Source organism: Castor canadensis, chromosome 6, assembly GCF_047511655.1.
Source record: "Castor canadensis chromosome 6, mCasCan1.hap1v2, whole genome shotgun sequence".
Lineage (NCBI taxonomy): Eukaryota > Metazoa > Chordata > Mammalia > Rodentia > Castoridae > Castor > Castor canadensis.
In genome coordinates this window covers 21,929,383-21,951,278 of record NC_133391.1, presented here as the reverse complement: position 1 = coordinate 21,951,278, position 21,896 = coordinate 21,929,383, and the positions used below count along the sequence as shown (strand labels likewise).

At 37.4% G+C, this 21,896-nt stretch overlaps 1 protein-coding gene across 2 annotated transcripts; it reads right to left on the bottom strand.

Moving 5' to 3' along the window:
- Positions 1-633: 633 nt before the first annotated feature.
- Positions 634-20,331, bottom strand: LOC109700115 (sulfotransferase 6B1-like). Of its 2 annotated transcripts, none has more exons than XM_020185160.2 (6): positions 19,261-20,328; positions 16,933-17,117; positions 13,920-14,046; positions 8,249-8,343; positions 7,912-8,098; positions 634-1,707 (listed from the first exon to the last, which is right to left on the bottom strand). In XM_020185160.2, exons 1-6 carry the CDS (start codon positions 19,403-19,405, stop codon positions 1,589-1,591), a joined length of 858 nt encoding a protein of 285 aa, XP_020040749.2. In that variant the 5' UTR covers positions 19,406-20,328; the 3' UTR covers positions 634-1,588. The 2 variants fall into 2 exon arrangements, with proteins under 2 accessions (XP_020040749.2, XP_073931989.1); XM_074075888.1 differs by lacking the exon at positions 634-1,707 and adding an exon at positions 6,544-7,442 and having other exon boundaries at positions 19,261-20,331.
- Between the last annotated feature and the right edge of the window lie 1,565 nt (positions 20,332-21,896).

The window sequence follows — 21,896 nt, the reverse complement described above, 5'->3', positions numbered from 1 at the left end:
ATTTGTGGGTACCAAGATACAGCTTCTTGATATCATTTGTTAGTAGTACTGAACTGATGACTGATGAATACAGAATAAGCTTTTATGAAATAATTTTTGTAAACTCTCATCTTCAAAATACTAATCAGGAAAGGGATTTGAGACCTGGTTATTAAAACTCTTCCATGAAAATTAAAAAGGATTGGTTAGGGTTGTCATCATACATAGTTGGGAATATGCAGTTTTCATGAAAGCAAGTCAAGCAGTGACCTCCATCTATGTTTCCTGTGCATTCTGACCAGCAGGACCAGTTCACATTGATTCATATCCCACGCTACTTTATTGTCATCAAATACTGCCTTAGTTCTTTCCATCTCAATACCACTATAATTCTGTGAGAGGATGGGACAGCCTCATGGGATCTGGTTCCTCCAACCCTACAGTCATGGTTTCCTTCATTTGCCACCTCATTAGGTCTTCTGTTCCTTACTCTGATGGCTTGCCATTCCCTGCCCACCTAGAGCTCCAACACGAAAATGATTTTCAGGCTCACCCCTAATTGCCTTTGTCAGTTGCTAACCAATTCATTTGAAGAAGGGAGGTATCTGAGTAAATTTTTAGGAATGTCTATTTTGAAGGAAAAAATGCATGAAATCAAAAGGAAGACATTTTATTTGTAACAAATAAGTGCACATTATGAAGATCTCAGAATTGTACACAATATGCCATTTTGACTTTCCAGGAATCCTTGAGTTAGGTACTACGACAGATGTAAACAATGACAAAATTTTTATAGTATCATTTATATAACAAATAATGCTAAAATAAGTTCACTGAAATTTCATTACAATGTCCTCTAGCTTTAAGTTATAGATTAATACTCATTACAAGAAAGATTGGATGTTGGTAATGATTCTGGGAGAAAGCATACATATTCAAAACATCAGGAAAATTATGCTTTTGAAACTTGGAACTTAAGAAAACTTGCCATTTAGCTGAAGACAAAGAAGACATTGGAATGCTGAGCCAGTGGAAATGTGAAAGACTATAATTCCAGTCTTCATTTTTATCAGCATATTGGAATGTGGTCATTTGATATAATCTACCTATTAGGTATTTCAACCTTACTAAGATTGTGTTTGCCATGATTATGAAATGGAAAATCTCTTACACAGACACAGGGGAATGTTGAAATAGAAATGTTGGCTTAGAGGTCATGATTGTCCAAATGGGCAGAAAATGAATTCTTCTCTGATATCGATTATTTTAGACAGCTCTTCACCTCCTTTGTTGTGCATTAATGCAGCTTATTGAACACCTTCATTACTATACTTCTGAATAGAAATAATCCCCTTGCCTTACTGAATATCCTGAAAACCAATATATAACTCAGCCATTCAAAAATTTTATACTTCCTTCTATTAATATTCCTCTGCTATCTCCAAATAAGATAATAATAGTCTCTCACACATGATGCTTTTGACACATTTATGAAGTATCTGTTTCTCACTGAAAGAAATATCTGCTTTCCACATCAGTGAAAAATATTTACATGTTCCTCAGGCACTGCGTTGCACAAAATGGAAATTGGTTTCCTTTTCCGGCTGTGTTAAGAGAACTCCTTCAAATGTCTCGCCACTTCACTGTGTTTCATTTTCTCTGTGAATAGTTCATCAAACACTCTCTTCTGCTTTGAAGTAAAGTAGTTTATCCAATCACCCACCACTCCTGGAAAAATTGAAAATGTATCAGACAAGAACCAATTTAAATGTATAGTGCTCACAAAAGAAATCTGTCAGTTTTATAATAAAATGTGAACACTTGGTATCTCTTGGTAATAAGAAAATGAAAAATAATTCCCCCGTCATCTTATCTGTTGTTTCTCATTTCTTCTGCAATGGCTGTGTATTAATTTTTACAGTTTAAAAAGTTATTTCTTAAAAAGAAAGAAAGATTAAAAATATGTGAACACCATAGGTTTTATTATATCAGTCAAAGAAGTTTCTAATCTAAGCACAATAAAACCATCAATTAGCAACATGGGCATAATACTCTTTCATTTATTTCCTTGCTCAGGCAATGTCCTAGCAGAAGGTGGGTGATAACATAACACAAGCATGAGTAATTAGTTTTATTTTCATGGAACTTTATTTTACAAAATTAATAATGAGGAATTAATAAACATCAGGTTTCATTGATAAGGTATGTATCTCACAGTTCATCAGCCTCTCCTGATCTCACAAATTACCTTGCTCAGCTTTGGCCACAGGGTCAACCCCTCTAAGTATCCCTTCTCACCTCCATTATGGCCACTATGCCAAACCCCAGACCTGGCTCTGGCCCACTGTGGGTTTTTTGCCACTTCTGGCCTCATTTCATGCTTGGGGTCTCCAGATATAAGAAGCAGGGCTACATCATTTTGTCCCTACATTTTGGGCTGTCTTATATTGCTCTCTATCATCTTTTCTTTCCAACAAGACTCTCTCAAGTTAGGGACTGTGGTGTTTTATTTGTGTGCAATCCTGCAGGTCCTCATCCAGTGCTCAGGGGTTTCATTAGGTGCCCAGTAAATACCTGTGCTTGACTGACTGTCAGACAATGTGACCCACAGCAAAGAAAGATATTACATACTAGGAATCTGTGATGTTGCTAATTCCTGATCCAAAAAACTGAACCCAAGAATGAGTGAAGAGGAATTCTTCTGTTGGGTAGGGAGGGGAGGAGGAGAAACAAGGCTAGCATTAGAAAGATTGGAAAGAAAATCTTGAAGTCAGGAAATTAGATTGCCTCTAAATTATGCCAATTAGGACATAAGGCCAACTTTGTAATGTCGATGAACCAGGCCCATAGTAGAGCAGTACTACTGTTAATGAACAATATCCATTGACCCTACGTTCACCCTTCCTGCTCCTTACCAGTTCACCTGCACTATCATTATCTTCTTTCATTTGACTTGAATTTTGTTTGCTTGTCTGTGGTTTCTAATTTCTGATTTGTTTTCTTGATTTTTCTTAAGAAAAAATTTTGTCTGGACATAGTGATCCATACCTGTAATCCCACCTACTTGGGAGATGAAGATTAAGAGGATCATGATCTGAGGCCAGCCTGGACAAAACATCACAAGACACCATCTCAACAAATAAGCTGGGAACATTGTACCGTCTGTAACCCCAGCTGCATCATAAGTGTAGGGAGGAGGATCATGGTCCAAAGCTGTCCAGGGCAAAAGTTCAAGACTAACAATAACAATAACAAAAAATAAAACAAACAATAATAACAATAGTAATAATAATAATTAAAGCAAACAATGACTAGAGGCCTGGCTCAGCCCGATTGCCTAGCAAGTCAAAGTTCAAAACTCAATAGCACCAAAAAAAAAGTTTAAATATTATTGCGGTTGTGTATATGTAGGTTATAGAAAATGCATATAAGCAAAGAAGATTAAAAACCGAGGAAATACACTCAAGTAACATGGCGTGCATTCTCTCAGCAGTTTTCCTTTGTCAGGATAGATAACCATATCAACTACCCACGTTATAACTTGATCATGCCAGTAAACATACACCCACAGTAAAAACTACGGTTGAACAGAAGATGAACAGCCAATAGATCAAAGAAGAAATCAAAAGAAAATTGGAAAATACTTCAAGACCAAAACTAAAACCACAACATCTAAAATGTATGGGGCACAACAGGAGTAGTACCAAATGGCAATTTATGATGACAAATGCCTACATGAAAGAAAGAAGAAATATCTCCAATAAACAGCATAACTTTACACCTAACAAACCAGGAAAAGAAGAAAAAACTCAACCTAAAGTTAGAGAAATGAATTAAATACTAAGGATTCAAGTTGAAATAAATGGAGAATAGCAAGACAGTTTTCTAAAACATCAATGAAACTGTGAGTTAATTTTTGGAAATTGAAAAACCCTTAGTTCAACTAAAAGAGAAAGAGAGAACACTCAATAGATTCTACACCTCCTACTTGTGTGACTAAGTTGCTCAGGTGCTTGATGTTTCAGTGCCATCCTCAAGCTATTGTCAAGTTTAAGTAAGAGAAACCATGTAAAGTGCCTGGCACATCTTAAGCTCTCAAGAAATGCTAGCTATTTTCTGGCAGCATGGAGTTTTGGACTCTGGACCTTGGATTTGGTAAACAGATGCTCTACCACTTGAAATAAGCCCCCCAGCTCTTTGCGCTTTAGTTATTTTTCAGATAGAGTCTTGTGCTTTATGTGCGGGCCAGCCTACAAACACAGTCTTCCCATCTTCACCTCCTAGGTAGCTAGGATCACAGATGTGTGCCACCACGCCTAGTTTCTTAATGAGATGAAATCCTGCTAATTTTTTTTGCCCAGGCTGTCTTCAAATTGCAATAAACTCTACCTCCCAAGTAGCTGGGATTACAATGAGCCATGATGCCTGGACAATCTAGTTATTCTTACATGATTTTCTATAATTTTCATGACTTTATACTAAATCCTTATGTAGATGTGTGACACACTTTCTGATTAGTGACCATATAAGTGCATACTAGGTTTCCATTGTTATAAGCGATATCACAACATGCAATCCACACATCCTTATACACTCCTGTAATTGTCCCCTTATCTTATTATATGCGTGGCCCTTGGGACTTCCGATGCCTGTATCATCACCACGGCCACCATAGTCACATTCTAGAATACGAGCTCCAATTTTGACTTCAAAGTGAAGACAACAGTGCCATATAAAGGGGACTTCTCTGTGTGCCAAGGAGTTTGCATCAAGAACTTCAGTAGTTTATCTGAAACAGTTATTTTCAGGCTATGGACCTTTGACTCCCACCCCATCTACCCAATGAAAGGAATGGAGGGAACAGACTACTGGTCCCTCCTGTGTTCAAGTCCTCACAGAACACAGGTGCACCAGCAGGTACCCCTGGTGACTAATGTCAGAGAGGATGTTTCTACTGGGAACCTTCTGTGCTTAGCTTCAGCACAGGACAATACTTCTTGGACAGAATTTAGATGCACTAGAGTTAATGGTGGTAGCTACAATGATGTCAATGTGATTTCATCTGGGGTATTTGCCAGCGTTCTCCTATGGCAGGTCAGAGAATAACCCATTCCCACTAGAGTAATATTTCACAAGTGTGTAGGTAAGACTTGAGACTAGCAATGACTGCTATCAGAATCTCAGAAGACAATGATAAACATGACATCAATATGTGCCAGAAATTCCTCATTTCTCACTTTCCTCTTACCATGGTTTCTCACAATTTTCTTGTCTCCTCACCTTACTTTGCCTTCCTCACTTGTGTCCTTTTCTAAGTCCTTTCTGTCTTCCTTTCAGTGCTTCTGTCCATCCCCTCCTAATCTTTTCCTCCTCCCTTCCTCTCCCTAGCTCCCACATTATCTTGCTCCTGTTCTCCTATCTCAAGTGTCTCAGAAGAGACATTTGCACCTCCCCCTTTTTTCTCTCCCTTGCAGTCTGGCTCCCATCTGTATGAGTATGATACCTGGGCTATCAGAGGCTATGAGTGATAAACCAAGTGCCCTGTTTGATCCTGGCTCCCTCCTAATTCTGGCTGATCTTTTTTCTTGGCTCCCCTTGGGCCGTTTCATTTTCCTGGATGTTAGGGTTTCCAGGGTTTCATCTTCTGTCACTTGCTGCACCACCTCTTCCCACTAACCCTGACAATTCTTCTATAACCTGCTGCTGGTCTCCACATTGCCTTCTGACCTGAATTCCACCCAGCAGATCCCACTGTCATGCCGCCATTTTGACTCTCAATGCTTCTTACTGAATGAGTATGGCAACCTCTTAATTGGTCTTTCTGCCCCACTTCACTCTGTCCTTATCAATTTTCCACCTTGCCCCTACTACTTTCTACCACACAGGTCTGATCATGTCAATTCTCTTCTCAAAATAACAAGGAAAAAAGAAAAGAGCTCCTTGTGAGATCCAGCCAAGCCTTTGCTCTCTGGCGCCAATATTTCTTTATCTCCCTCATCGTGCTCATGCCTATGCCACTCTAGCCCATGGGACCATCTGCTCTTTCTAGAAAAACACTGTCCAACTCCACAGTGACTCTGGGCTTTTCTTGTTGGTGTTAACACATCTACAATGAATTTCCTTCCCAGTACTTCCCTGATAGTATATTTATCATGCTGCCAGTCTTAGACCTGGTGTGATTTCTTCACCCTACTTTGCTGGGGAAAAATGATGTCACCCTTACTCATGCTTCTGGTCAAATTTGTTGGTTACCAGTCTAGCCATTAGCACTTTTTATTTTTAGATTACAGTTATCTGAAAAAAAGGGCTGTGTGTTATTCAATTTTTTAATATTGCTAGAAGTAATTATTTATCAATAAATATTTACTGATTTGAATTCTCACCTCTTTCCTAGCCTTGGCTTTGTGTCTGTAAGAAAATAAAAAAGAAAAAACACCAAAACAAAATATAATTTGCAAAGTTACAGTATCTGTTTTACATGAATTGGAAAATATTTGCTTTGGGGGAAATTATATTCACTTGGGAAATAAATGATTATTTTTCTAGTAAGAAATCTGAGTACCTTTTGCCTTTGTAAGTTATAAAATATTTCCCCACCATCTGGATAAAAATTTACATGACTTCAAAACAATTCTATATCCAGATATGCCCCACTTGCTTCTAAGTTAAACCTGAAGAATTAGTGGGGAGGATTTACTTCCTTGTCTTTGTGTTTCCATGCATACAAACATCCTTAGATAACAATCTCATCTTCTTTCCCCATCCTTCCTTACTTCTGCTGGGAGAGTTATCTGCTTGGTGTATTTGGGACAATACACCATCCACATGAATTCCCTTTTCCCTCCTTTTTCAGGAGGGTGGTATTGTGGTTGGGATATAAAATGTGTGTCCCCTCTCTCCAAGAAGGTTTCCGGTATTGAAGTCTTAGTCTCCAGCTGGTGGTGCCATTTTGGGAGAAGCTGAAAACTGTAGAATGTGGGGCCTAGAGGAAGTCCCTGGGAGCATGTTCTTGGAGGTTTTGCTTCCCCAGTCCCTTCCTGTTATTCCTCTCTCTGCTTCCTGGCAGCCATGAGGTGAGCAATTTTCCTCCACCATGCCCTTCCTCCATGATGTTTTTGCCTTGCCTTGAACCTAAAAGCAACGGATCCAGCTGACCCTGGACTGAAACCATAAGCCAAAATAAATCTTCCCTCCTTTAACAATTTTCTTAGATATTTTTCACAGTGACAAAATTAGACTAACACAGGTGGTGTGTATGGTGGTTTGAGTGACCTACCCCAGTGGTGGGGAGGAGACTGTACTTGATTGGCTTTGTCTAAGTGGGCATGTTGATGTAATTCAAGTAAATTGTTAACAACAGCAATACGCTGCAGATCCGAAGTACATCCTTTAAATAGCCTGATCATTGTCATCTGTTTGACTCTTATGTAGATCTCTCCTAAGTGGTCATGGCAATCCCAACTCTGGAAAGAATGCAATTAAAAATTCCAGTTAATAAACCTTCATGGAGGACAAAAAGGTACAACCCATTGTCCAAGAGATGGGGAGTACAGAGGTGAAATGAAAGTTCAAAATGAGTCATCCCTCAGTATACAGGGGGTTTGGTTCCAGGGAAACTCTGAGATGCTCAAGTTGCCTACAAAAAATGGCATCATAGTTGCATATAACACCTTCATGTCCTCCATTACTGTCAGTCATCTTTAGATGACTATAACACCCAATGCAATGTAAATGCTATATGAATAGTTGTGCTACATATGGTTTAGGGAATAATGACATGAAAAGTCAGTACATGTTAAGGATAGCCACATTTGTTTTCTAATATTTTCAGTCTGTGGTTGGCTGAGTCCCAGGCAAGAAGCCTGCAGCCTGGGAGGGACAACTGTTCTTCCAAGCCAAAGCCCCAAACCAAGCAGGGTGTCTCCTGCTTACCTTTCCTGAACACCAGGTTCCTGTCAGCCGTGAGGGCACAGATCGTGTGGTTTGGATCAAAGTTTTCTTTGACTGCATTGTTTTTCATTTCACTGAATGATGTTTTTGAAGCAATCTTATTAATTTCATTGTCATTCACATTTATATCAAGGAAAGTAGTTATTTTCTTTAGGCTTTTAGCAAAATCCTGAGTAATAAGAAAATTAACAAGATCAAAACTCTTACCAAAACACCAAATTGATTCCCTGAAAACTGCAAGCACAATTCATTGATTGAGTTCCTCTTTTAACATAATCTGATTTAAATTTCGACTGTCAAGATATTAAGGAGGACTTACTTTCTTCAGCTCTTCATAGAATATAATTAGAATGTCTTTATCATTTTTGTGCTCTTCCCAGCTTAAAATGTGATCAAACCAGGATCCATACACAACTGGAAGCAAAGCGAATTTTTGTGTTATTGAAAAAAATCATGGGTTTACATCATTGTGTTCTTTCCACTTCTCCAAAACAGTCAAAGTGAGGCATAGATTTGCCTGCATCTGAAGCAAGACTTTCTTAGAAGTCTCTCAATTTCACTATTATTTCAACTAAACACCATGTTGTGATATGAAAGTGGATGGGTGTATCTTCTTTTAGCAACCCCATTGATTTTTTTTCCTTATTTCAAGTAAATATTCTTACAGTAACCAGCAAAAATGGTGGCAAAAATGGAGATGCACACTTTCTGAATAATTGTGTTCTGATTACTGCTTAACTCTTATAGGGAAACATTGAGGATTTGTCATTTTCTTCCTGTAAGGTAAATGTTTTTTCAGTTACAGGTTCTTACCATAAAAATTTATAAGCTTCTCTTTAGAAAGAGACTTAAACTTTTGTTTTTATGTATTTGTTAAAAATAAATTTAATTTAAATGAAAATTATATTAAACTTAAAAAGATTTTACTCATTTTGTTCAAGACTAAAAAATACAGTGTAAGAATTTAACTGCAGTTGATAAATTATTAAACGACAGTCTTAAAAATTCCAAGGCTTAAAGCAAAATGTTGTCATGCAAAGTAAGCTTTTCAGAAATGATGATTAAAAATAACAACTCACTTTTGTCATCTCATGATGCCAACTAGCTTAAACCATTATGCATAACATATAGTAATTTAAAATTCTATATATACATCATTCCTGTATCCTTATCATCCAAAATCCAAATTCTAGTTTGTGCCCTAAGTGTACAAAAGCTGTTCCACTAGTGTTTTCCTGAAGGTTCTTTGACTTCTGATTCATCAAATAAACATTTATTAAGCATTAATAAGTAGCCAGAAATCATGCTAGACATTTTAACCACTAATTAATGGATAAATTAAAGCATGATTAACTACACCCTACTGCAATCTCTCATGACTTCCAGCTTTAAGGAGACAAAGGGCAAAAAAAAAAAAAATCAACCCTGTGTATTTTTAAAACAAGAATTTCCAGGACTACTGTGACATCATTACTGAGTCAGCCTGCTACCTCAGAGACCCAAGGTTTGATAGTAAACTCAAACTGCTGCCAGGATATCTTCAGCCTTTAGGTATCAGCAATGACAGGCTGTTTCAGTGACTTGCACAATACTTTATCTTAGAATTGCCCAAATTACCACATCAGTGATATGGGATTTCTTTTCTAAGAATGGCCAACCTTTTCCTGGACACCGACACTTGGTAAGAGGAAGACCAATTTTCCCCCAGGCAAATTTAATCTCTAGTGTTTCAGAATATGCTCACTCTGCAACCTGGCCCTCCACCAGTCCCACCAACAGCCACCACTCAGTCCCCCTGCATGATGTCACTGCCCAGGGCCACTAATGCTGTGTGAAAGCCATGCTCTTATGGCCAATGGTGGGGTGGACACAGACACCAGACTCACTGCCCTGGTTAGGTGTAACTGACCTTGCCCATATGGTTCCTCAGGAAATGTATTGCAACAGTCCTCAAAATACATTTAAGAGTGAATTTTGAAGCTCATCTGGTCATAATTTGAAAGCCAGCTGTTCTATTATTCACAAATTAATTTATACCCCACCTTGTTCCAAAAGGACTGAAGCCCACCAAAGGAATTCAAAGAAATTCGCTGCCTGTGTTTTCCTTCCTAACATAGGAAGGTAGATTAGTACTACATTTGAAAGGTGTTTTTAAAATGATAAGAATTTTTAGATGAAAATTTTGTTTAATTTCTAAAGCAGAATTGCCATTGTCCAGATTATTAGTTGACCTTTAGCTTCCAGAACAGAGATTTGAAATGTATGTGAGAAATAATTTTCTCTACACCCTTCACATAAATGCAGAGATATTCCACTACCTCCCAGCTCACAGATGCCTGGGTTTCCCTCCCTCTGCCTTCCAAAATCCATCTTCCCTGATGAGACACAATTGCTCTCACCCAACCCATGTGACATAGGGTTTGCTTCCTAGAAACTTCCAGAACTCTCTTAACCTATAGAATCCTGGATTCTTTGAGACTCATATCCTTGGACTATAGAACTCTTTCCTTTCTGATCTCAGTCATCAATAACCTTTTATCTTCTCTAACGTCAGTGAAGACTGGGAGTAGGGTCACAATCTTACATGTCATCTCAGGTCTCACCATCGTCTAGAGTGACTTCAGTGGATAGCTCCTGCAATACCCTACTCTGAACATTCTTGTCCCTTTCTGGCTTCACTTTCTTCCCTTTTCTTATCCCCTCAACCATTTCTTTGGCAATACCTTCACCTTTCTTGCTGCCTCAATGCTTATTCACCAACTAAAAATAAAAAATAAAAACCACCTAGTACCAAATCAATCACTTTACCCTTCATTTCTTCTCTCCAATTGCTGTCAAGTGTTGCTGGAGAAATTTATAGAACTCTGTGTTTGTACCATTGCAGATTCATTTTTTCCAACCTTATGGCCTCCAGTGCTTCCTAACCAACCCACCTATCCCACATCACCAATTCCATTCTTCCTGTCAGCTGTCACAGACCTTCCACACTTTCTGCAAACCTTCTCCCTGCCTCCAACTATAATGAGTGTGTTAGGTTTTAGTTTCTAGATAGCTCTCTGAAGACATAAGAATTGTGCAGAAAAGCAAAACTCTCTAGGTTGAAGTTCCCAGGAAATAGAGAGTATTAATTTAAGAATGAAGAGAGAACTTTGCAAAGATACTCATTTCATTGAGCTATTAATCTAATATGCTATTACCAGAATATAATTTATAGTTATTGCTTAACTTGAAAAGCTAATGTGTATGTATATACTATCTGAAAGACAGATAATAACAGATAAGTCTAATTATGTTCCTTACTGTATTGTCGCCTTACATAACTCAGATCAATGTGTGTACCTGGAGGTGGGTACAGGATATCATAATACCTCAGTTGTAAAATAACCTCCTTAGATGGATACCTATTTACAACAGGTCCACCTTCTGTGAAAGTACTCAAAAGTCTTCTGTGTCTAATAAAATAAGTAAGTTGGTTTGTACAACATTATTTTAGTCATTACTTAATTTGAACCTCCAAATAATCCTACAAAGTGGATCATTTTATTAGTCTTATTTTGTATTAGGAGTGTAGACCTCAATAATTATCCTATTTGTCCAAAATTATACATGGAACAAAGTATAGTCAGGACTGGATGCCTTCGGCCTCTGTCACCTGTTCTTTCTACTATATCGTGTTCTCAGTTCCAGAAAAGTACCACTTACTTCAAGGAATCATTTAAGACCATCCCTGAAAAACAGTCACATATGTATGACACACCCAGAGAGCACAAACTACCCTATCTTACAAGTGGTAAAACATGAAGCTACTGCTCACATCCAAACAGATTTTTCTAAGCCTGTCACTGTGGTGGTACACATCTGTAATCCCAGCACTCCTGAGGCCGAGGCAAGAGGACCACAAATTCAAGGCCATTTTGGACTACATAGTAAGACCCTGTCTCAAACAAACAAACAAACAAAACAAAACAAAAAGTAGATTTTTCTCTGGAATCTTTAGTGATTGAGTGACTGTTCCTCGTGGTGACAGTGTTTTCACAGGCTGGATCACCCAGATAAAAAACTTACAGATAAAATCCCATTGCAACAAAAACTCTATTCGTTCACCCAAGGAGGTATAAGAGAAACCCCTGGAATATCTTCCCAACCTTGCTCTGCCTCTTCTAGATGTTCTGCTGTAACTCCTGATAGTGTGGTAGTGATGAGGCAGCTGTTTCTCCAAGGCCTGGTAGCCTCGCTGCATCCTGTCCTTGGCTGGCACCTTTGGGGCTGTGTTCATATAAACATTATCACTGAGCAGAAGCAGTGCTAGTCCTGCTTTACCAGCCCTGTCAGACCACACCTAGGACATGCTTGCTTTCTGGGCATTGTACAATAACATGATTGTAGCCAAGTCAGAGTTCATGCAGTGTAAAGGAACCACAGTGTGCAAAACCAACAGGAGACAAAAAACAGCATTTCTCATCTTGAGGAAAAGCAGACTCATGGTCTGTTCTGAAAAAATAATTTATGTATTTAAACTCTGCTTGTTCCAAAAATGGAATGGAGGCAGAGTGAGGCATGGTAACTATCTTCAAATATTTAGAAGGCTACCATGTGGAAGAGGAATTAATAATCGGGATGACTTTTTTGTTGTTGTTGTTTTGTATGGCACAGTGCTAAGGGGCAGATGTAGAAGCTGACACCTGAAATGAGGTCTCGGCTCTGTCACTTATTAGTCATGCATCTGTGGACAAGTTATTTGAACTCCCAAGGTCAAGATTCTTTCCAGCTATAAAGTAAGGATAATAACATCTCACCCATGGTGTTTTGTGAGGATGGAATGAGATAATGTTTGCACAACACTCAAGCGTGTACCATATGATCAGCACACAGTAAATGCTAAAATGAAAAAATCTTAGCAGCTCCCAGACTTCTGGAATGTGATGCTTTATGGGGTTGGTGAACTTGTTGTCAGGGTTAAATTGTTCAAGCTTAGCCTGTATCATTCTTGGAAATGTTGTAAGCTTGATTCAAACATCAGCTAGGTGCTTGGGCCAGATAACCTTTAAGTACCTGTCACTCCTAAGACGTTATGATTGTGCTGAATGTCTGCCATTGGTTAAGGAAGAAGGTAGATCAATAACAGGAGAAGTATGAGTATAGCTTATTGTTCTATACCCATCCTAGGCAGTTACCTATGTTCTCATGTTAAGGCTGCACTGTGGCCTCTAAAATTAACAAGTAAATATTGAACAATTTGCCAGTAAAACATCAACACTAGCCATTAAGAACACTGACGGTAAACACAGACAGGGTTCTCTGAATACTCACCATTTGTAACTCATGTCTGTCTTAAAAATTCTTGCATTGTCTTGGTATATTATTTTTTCTTTAGTACTTGTTTAAGCATTCTGAATAGTTTCTTTTAAGTGCCTTGGACACCAATTCAGAGGAAGAAGAGTAAAATGAGAGGTGGAGCACAGCACAACCAGTGTGCACTATGCAGCTCCACAAATCAGGTTTCACTGTGGTGTTTACAGGGTAAGTTACTTCCTGTTAATTTTCATGAAATCAGTTCTCTCAGCATTTGTTAATTGGTGTCTTTAGGGAACATGTGTGCATTTGTTGTTTTGGTATTACCTTCCAGGCAGGTGTATACACACACATACACACACACATACACATAGTATGATCCAAGCTACCTATCCACTCCAGCTGGTACATAATTACTTTACTGAAAAGATTGGTATATGAAAAAATGAGGTGCTTACAGAATTAGTCTCTGTTTTGCAAATATTAGAACTAGCTTAATAAATAATCACTGATAATGTTACTATGCATATGTGCTAAGAAAGACTGTGAAGAAGCAAAGAGAATATATGCTTAGGAGAAATAAAAGAGTCATCTCTTCAAAGCATTTCTGAAAATAGACAGTTAGGATCCAATTACACTTTTGGAACATGCTTTCAATTTGAGTGAGAAAGTTCACTGTACATTATGAATATATTTACCATCTCCTCTGAGGAATAGCTCAAAAAAGGCAGCCCATGTTTCAACACAAGGGAGATTAGGGTTATCTCGGTAGTAGTGGAAAAGCGAAACAGCAGTATCTTTTGGATTTCGAACAATGTAGATAATCTGTTAAAAAAAAATCAGCTTATTCGTGGGTTGAAATAGCTCCACAAAAAAAAAAAAAAAAAGTCCTAAAACAAAATAGCAGCTAAACTTCCCTGTGCAAAGCATGACTTTTTCGGGTGACTTTAGCACAGAGTGAAAACACAACGTGCATAAGAATCATCAGGGAATCTTGTTAGAATGCAGATTTGGACTCAGGAGATTCAGGACCACCTGGCATCCTGTATTCCTAACAAGCTCCCACGTGACATACTACCCACCGACCACACTTTTTAAATTTATGTGCTAAATTTAGTCCAAGTAGGGGCAGACATTGGAAAAACCCTGGGACAAAATCACTTTCAGTTATCTGTATATTACAAAACTGACCTCTGGACAAGATTGCTTTAACATTGTCAGTTATGACTTACAGGAAGAACTATATTTTGGAATTTCCCTTTGCTAAATTTCATTCCAAAGAGCAGGGAATCTGAGATTCCCTCCCAATTTCCACAAACATGGCAACTGCAATTTAATTCAATGAACACTGCTTTAGTACCTATTGTGTAATAGGTAGTGCCGAATACTCCATATCCAAGGAATACAAAGATAAGGAAGACAGAAATGGTTCTATCCATGTCAAAACTTCCAGTGGGGGAAGGAAGCAGATAATTAAATGTGCTCTCAACAATGCAGTACGGTAGGAGTTAAAATAGGGGAATGTAGAATACAGAGGAGCATAAAGAGGCCTCAGGGAACCAGTGTGAGAAACTGGGTTCGGTAGGCATACTCGCAATCACATTTAATGTTGCATGATGCATACAAGGTGTTCTCTTTGCCTTTTAATTGAAAATCAGGGCAGACACAATTTACTTAGATAAGAAGTTATTTTCTGAGTCATTTCTAGGACATAATTATCTCTGTGTATCATGTCCATAGTCCAGGTATTGTGTGGGTTCACATGAATGCTTCCTGTTCTTCTTTAATTGAGAAATGTGTAAAGGTCACTGTGTATAGTAATGAAGAAACACCTTTATCCCACCCTTCCCCAGTATCCTCTACCCTAAGACACAATTATGAATAACCTGTCACACTAGGCCTTCTCAACGAGATTCACAGAACTAAGGCTTGGAGAACCTTAAAATCCACTGCCTAACAATAAGCAACAAAGTGGCAAAAATCGAAACCTCAGTTGTTCAGTTGGGCACACTTGTTTTGGTAGAGAAAAGTGTTTTTAGGGCCTTTGGAGAAACCCTAAAGTTTTATATCCGTATTACTTACTGGGAAATACAACACAATCTATTAAAACTATTCTGCCAAAGAGTGTAGTCTATGAAATCAGAAGAATTAGTGGAGGAGTTTAAAGACAATAAAGAGTAAGCAGAATAGTACTTTGGGGAAGAGAAAGCAAATATCTAACAAAACACGACATGAGCAAGAAGGCATAAGTTTTACACCAGAGAGTTTTAGAAACATGAAGAAGGAGAAATAAATGCAGAGGCCAAGTAGGGTTGAAAGCCAGGGGAGAAATCTTGGGGAGGACAGTACAGTCTTGGCAGGCACTGTTGGGACAAAGAAGACTTGTCCATTGCTCATGCTGTGAAGACCGAAGCCATCAGCAACATGGAGGATTCAAACTCTCAGGAGACCAGGGGGAATCACGAAGATTCAGTTCCCAGTAAAGGTTGCAGTGAAAGGGCTGAAACCTAAGGCTGTACCTTTGGTGTGGGAGTTAAGAAGCATCATATCCTACCTGAGAACTTCATTTCCTTTGCACTTGTCATGTTGAAATGTGAAGGAAGCTCACAGCCTGCAACATGGCAGCCATGTTATCAATGCTAGTACACTGTTTGGAGTTTACTGAGGTTAATCAGACCCATCCTTCTCCCCTTTCTCTCCTCTCTCTCTTTGCTTCTCTCTGTGTCTCCCTCTCTCTCCTTTCCTCTGTCTTGATTCTATTTTGATCAGGGAAAAATTAAAAAGAAGCATGTTGAAAAGCATTTCTCTTTGCCTTTCTCCCTCCGTCTCAGTAACAATCTGTTTGGAAGGAAAATGAAGGGTTGAGTGAGTCAAGGTGTTCCCTTTTCTGACAGAATTGCTGCAGACAAAGCCAAACTCTATGACATTTGTCTGTGGTTGATTGTGTGTACTTTTCACTTGTGTAGAAGAGTAGATGGTGGGCACAGAGGCCCCATGGTCACAGAATGACAGCCATAAAGATCCCCTTTGATGGATGCATCTCTGACTGGCAGGCTGTTTTGTTTCTATGTTTGTAATAAGGCTGACATTGCCGAAAGAGGCTTCATTTCTAGGAACTTGATACAGCTGCCACATGTGTCTTGTCTTTGGTTTTCAATTTTTTTTTCTTTTTTTCCTGATCAAAACAGAATTTTCAAATGTTCCTTATACATATCACTCTGAAAAAAACAATAAAATTGAACCCTAATAGCATACTTTGGAAAACCACTTGACTTGCTGATATACTTACACCTCAATTTTTGTATACGTGTGTGTGTATTTGAACCAACTTGGGATTATTCAGTATATAAAAATTGAAAAAAATTCTTTTAAATTACAATTCATTCTCTTTTTTTCATGGTACTTGGGATTGAACTTAGGGCCTGAAGTTGCTAGGCAAACATTCTACCACTTGGGCCATCTCCCCTGTTCCAATTCACTTTTAAGATAATAATGTGTGAGCTTTTAAAATGGCTTGGAATACCTATTCTTTAGCATTTTGTGTCACAATTTGTAACTTATCTTTTCACATATACTGCCTTGATAAATGACAATAAAACAATTAAAATATAAGCAGCATTTGTTCTACCACTTTGCAGCCATGTGACAGAGCAAATCCAAGTCCAGTGTTGTCAGAGTCCCAAAGCTCTACCCTTAACCCACTGAGCTTACCTTGCACTGCTTTTGTTTGACATTCACAGGTAACATGTCATAGTTCAAGTGCGTTGGAATTACTCTTCTCTTCGAATATGCTTTTAGCTCTTCAAATTTAGAAATGTCTCCAAATTCGATAGGAGATGTTAGGGTAATTCCTGCATTGGGGATGTTCTCAATGACCTCTGCAACCCAGTGAGTGCCTTTACATAAGCATAAAGTGAAAAGCAATCTTAATTAAACATCACTCTTGATGAAATGAGTGTAGAAAACTAGCATGTTATGAAAGCATTAAATTTATCACAAATAGTTACTATTGCACCACTAGAACCTGTTGAAACCTTGGAGATGCTAATTCATTTTATAGGTAATATGACATTTTAAAGGAAAAAAGGGTACAAACAACTGTTCTTGCTGTTTCCTTGGCTTGAAATACACTTCTGTGTTACTACTCACTCCCAGGCCCCTCAATTCACAAATTCACACAGATCTCGCACCTATGAGCTCATTCAACTTCCATGTTTGTAAATTGTGTTCTGAGTCCCCATGGCTGAGTTGCTCAGGTGTCTCCCCACATTGTACAAAGTTGTTAGAGCATGCGCCAGAGTAGTTGCAATGGCACGTGTTCATGTTTTTCTTCCCATCCCCACCCCCTTGAAGATAGACATAGAACCTTCTTTGTGTGGGCATTGACTCATAGCTCTACAAGCGAAGTATTTGAACAATGAGTGTATACTCTATAAAAGCATCCCACAGATACAAGCCCAGTAGCATGGAATTTGTAAAGAATACAACTATAATTCTGCTTTGTCATTGGCAGTGGTTTGTTTTTTTGAGGTGCTAGGGACCAAACACAGGGCCTCATGCACTGAGCTGTACCCCTAGCCCAAGAACACAACTTTACATTGACATAGAGAAGATGGCGGATACTTTCCAGTTCTGTAGACAATAGTAAATTGGAGTGGAGAAATAAGTTTGTAGGAGGGGGCAGACGGTCTTGCTAATTTGAAAGCAATGCCCCAAAAGAGTTTAAATCAGGCCTCATCTCCATTAATCCCATTGTAATTTCAATGAAATATAATACTAGCAGATTACAACTGAATAAATATTTAGAATTTAGTCAATACTCTCATTTTTATTATATGTTTTAGCATTAAAATCATTTAGATTGTAATTTTAATAAGACTTAAATACTTATAGTATCTATATAATTGTGACTCATATTGTAGACATACTTGCATTATTTTAGCAGAATATATTGATTTATTTTGATGAAGGAAGAGAATATGCATGGCTTTGTGCTATGAAGGGGACCTGCTGGCAGCTGATGCTATTGGTAGCAGAAGATATCAACTTATAGCACCAGTGTATAAAATGGAAGCCTGTTTATAGATCATAGAAGATAGCCACCTGCTCTAAGAACATTTAAAGTAACATAAAGTCCTTTCTAAACTAACATAGCAATTGGATATACATTTATTCATACTTCACCTTTACCCTGAGGTATTCTGGGAACTGTCATTTAATTTGTCTTTACAGCATTATTTTCCAAAACAAAAGATCTGTATCTATATCTATATCATCTATATTATGTTTGGACATATGTGCTCAAAAAAGCAGCTTGGGATATCTAGTCTTATGTGAACACTGCATCTTCCCAGAGAGGGGCTCTCCTGGGCTTCAGAGAGAGGCTCTGCTGCACTCTTGACTCAAAGGGAGCCTTGCTCTTGCTTGCTGATCTCATGCTACCCTGTACTTGCCATCACCAATGTTCACCAGGGATATAACTCAGTGGTACAGTGCTTGCCTCACATACACCAAAGCCCTGGGTGTGATACCCAGCACTTCCAAAAATGAATGCATAAATGATTTTAATAATATACAGAATGACATTATTCATAAAAACCATCCCTTCATGGATATATAACTATAAATGGGAATAAACTTTGAAGTGAACCCCCTTAAAAATAAAATATTTACGGTTTTTATTAGTAGGAAAAAAATTTCTATATTTATAAATCGATCATTAAATATGAATTGGACAAAAATAGTATTTACCACTATACCTGGTACAAATATGATGACAATTTTCTAATGTTACAGATATTATGCATATTACATATATATCAATATATGTCTTTATAAACAAAATAAAAAACAAGAAAATTGGTAAAACTTTAATTATTCCAAGAGAATCTTCTTCAGGGCAAATTTTTAAAATTTCACCATCAACTTTTTCATTAGAATAAATGATAGAAAATTCTAAAAAGTAAATAAGCAAAAATGATTATTAAATTTATTTTTATTGCATTTCTACATTTAAAATATGTATTAAAACAAACTCACCAGATTTTGGGTAGGAAACCAGAAACACATCATCTTCTCTTGCATCAAAAGAATCCAGGGAATTAAGAAGTTCTTTTGAAGACATAGTAGAAAAGAGAATCCCCTTGAAATTATGAAGAACACTCAGCTGGTTCTGGGATGACATTTTTTGTCAAATCTATCAAAAATTGTTCACTAAACACTGACCCTACACAAGGCATACAGCAAGTCCAGTCCTTAACCTTCACCCTAGGTGAGTGGCAAAGTAATCACAGAATCACTAAGCCGGCAGTCCAATCAGGGGAATGTATATATACCCTCATAAAAGGAATTTTTATACTGCAACTGAACCAAAGTCTAGTGTGAAAACAATGTAATCTAAATTTTTATGATAACAGAGGTTACAAAATGTTTCTTTCAACTTGACTCAGGATACTTTGTGTACAAAGTTGCCAAGCTATCAGAATGCAATCGTTATATTAATATAGTACAATTAATCAAATCCTTTGGCCTACAAAGGAAAGGTTTTTAGTGGCTAGAATGAATTACATCACTGTGAAAATGATTATAAAAATGAGATCTCTACTTAGTGACACAGAAGAAGTAGCTAATATTGCTTTAAAGAAAAGAGGAACAGAGAAAAGAGAAATAAGATTTTTCTAGGAACTGGCAGATACATCTATGACTTAAGACAAACTTTTAGGAAGTACATTAGAAGAGACATCCACACCAGAAAGGAGATATCTTAAAGTTTCATGAAAACAGGAAGTTTTAGCTCAAAGCAAATAAACTATTGTCTGAGGCACTCTTAGCTCTTGTCAGTAATACTGCAATATTAAGGATTAATTACATATGCTAATGAAATGTCCAGTTATTTCAGTGAGCTACATTTGAATTTTTGTTTGTCTAATCATCAAAAGAAATATATCAAAAGAAGCAAATGAGCACAATTTTTAATTAAGCACAAAATAAAAGAGGCTTACCGAAATAAATGAAGGAGAAAGATACCTATGACTGTTACAAAAATGAAATTTAGAAAGATCAAATACATAGAAAATCCCAAAGAATTTAGAATAAATATGTGAATTGAGCATGGCTGCTGGATTGTGAGGTCAATATGTGAAAATAAATTATATTCACATGTTCTAAGGAAAAATCAATTGAAATAAAATTCAAAAAGCAATACTATTTAAAAGAACCAGTGGGAAAGGGGAGGTGGTGGGGAAAGGGTGTGGGAGAGTGAATATGGTGCAAAAACTGTGTACATGCGTATGTAAATGGAAAAATGAGACCTGTTGAAACTATTCCAGGAATGGGGCAGGGGAGATAATGGAAAAGATGGAGGGGGTGAATTCAAGTATGATATATTTGATACATTGTAAGAACTTTTGTAAATGCCACACATACCCTCACCCAGCAAAGCAATAAAAACACATGAAAAATCAAGTTCCTACAAGTAAATCTAATGAAGTATGTGCAAAGTACTGGAAACTACAGATACTGCAGACATAGTTTTTAAACACTTAAATAAATGTAGAAATATATCATGTCATAAGATAAATGATTCAATATTATTAAAATATCTAAATTCTCCTTTTTGATTTATAAAGTCAATAGAGTTTGATCAAAATCCCAACAGGCATGCACAACCACATGTGTTTGTTTATGTGTATATGTGTGTGTAAATTGATAAGCAATTATATGAAGATGAAAAGGCCTAAAAGGAGCTAAAGAAATCTTAAAGAAGGTAAAAATGTGGAGGATTTATCAGATTTTGAGATTTACCATAGAACAAAAGTAATTAAGGTAGTAGAGCTTGAGTCCAAGGCTGAACACCTGGATCAGTGGAAACGACTAGAATGCAGAAGATGATAAATGGTCCCTTGATTCATGACAAAGATAAAATTCAGTAAGTAAAAGATAATAAGTAAATGGTACTCATTCAATTGGACCCCTATTGAAATAAATACTGTTTTATACCATACACAGCAAAAAATTCAAGATGGATTACAGAATTAAATTGTTGAACTAAAAAGCTCCTAGAAGAAAACAGAAGAAGATATCACAAGTATCTTTGGCAAGGCAACGATTTCTTCAAAAGGATACATATAAACACTAGCCATTAAATCATTATCATTGGACATCCTAAAGGGTAAGGAGAGCAATAGAAAGGGTTACATGGACCAAAGGTAAAGTAGACTCACTGGGGGACACATTGAGAAATCCCTTGGAACATTGACTTAAATATTAATAATGAAAGACAAGGCTGTAAAATAGGTACAGTGGGGGGATACTTGTGGGAGAGGGGAGGGTAATGAAGAGTAAGGTGAAAGTATATGGTGAATGGACTTCATATACTTCCATCAGATAGAATAAAGAAACCTCTTGCAATTGCTTTAAGTGGGCAGGGAAGGAGTTGAGGGGGAGAGACTGTAAAGGTGATCTAACCAATGTACAACATAAGCCTATTTGAAATTGGGTCACAACGAATCCTTCCTGTACATTGACTATATCCTAATAAAAATTTTTTTTTAATTAAGAAACTCTCTGTTGGTTAAAAGACATCATTGAATAAAAAGCAAGCCACAGACTGCTAGAAAATATTGACATGTATATTAAATACTGTGCTCATTTTCAGACTCTTAAAGGACCCCTTC

Excerpts from the sequence above, each read along its gene's own strand:
- LOC109700115 (XM_020185160.2), bottom strand. The coding sequence starts at position 19,405 with ATGTCATCCCAGAACCAGCTGAGTGTTCTTCATAATTTCAAGGGGATT. Across the intron at positions 17,118-19,260 it reads GGTTTCCTACCCAAAATCTG|GCACTCACTGGGTTGCAGAG; the intron begins GTGAGTTTGTTT and ends GCTTATGTAAAG. Across the intron at positions 8,344-13,919 it reads GCTATTCCTCAGAGGAGATG|TTGTGTATGGATCCTGGTTT; the intron begins GTAAATATATTC and ends CTTTGCTTCCAG.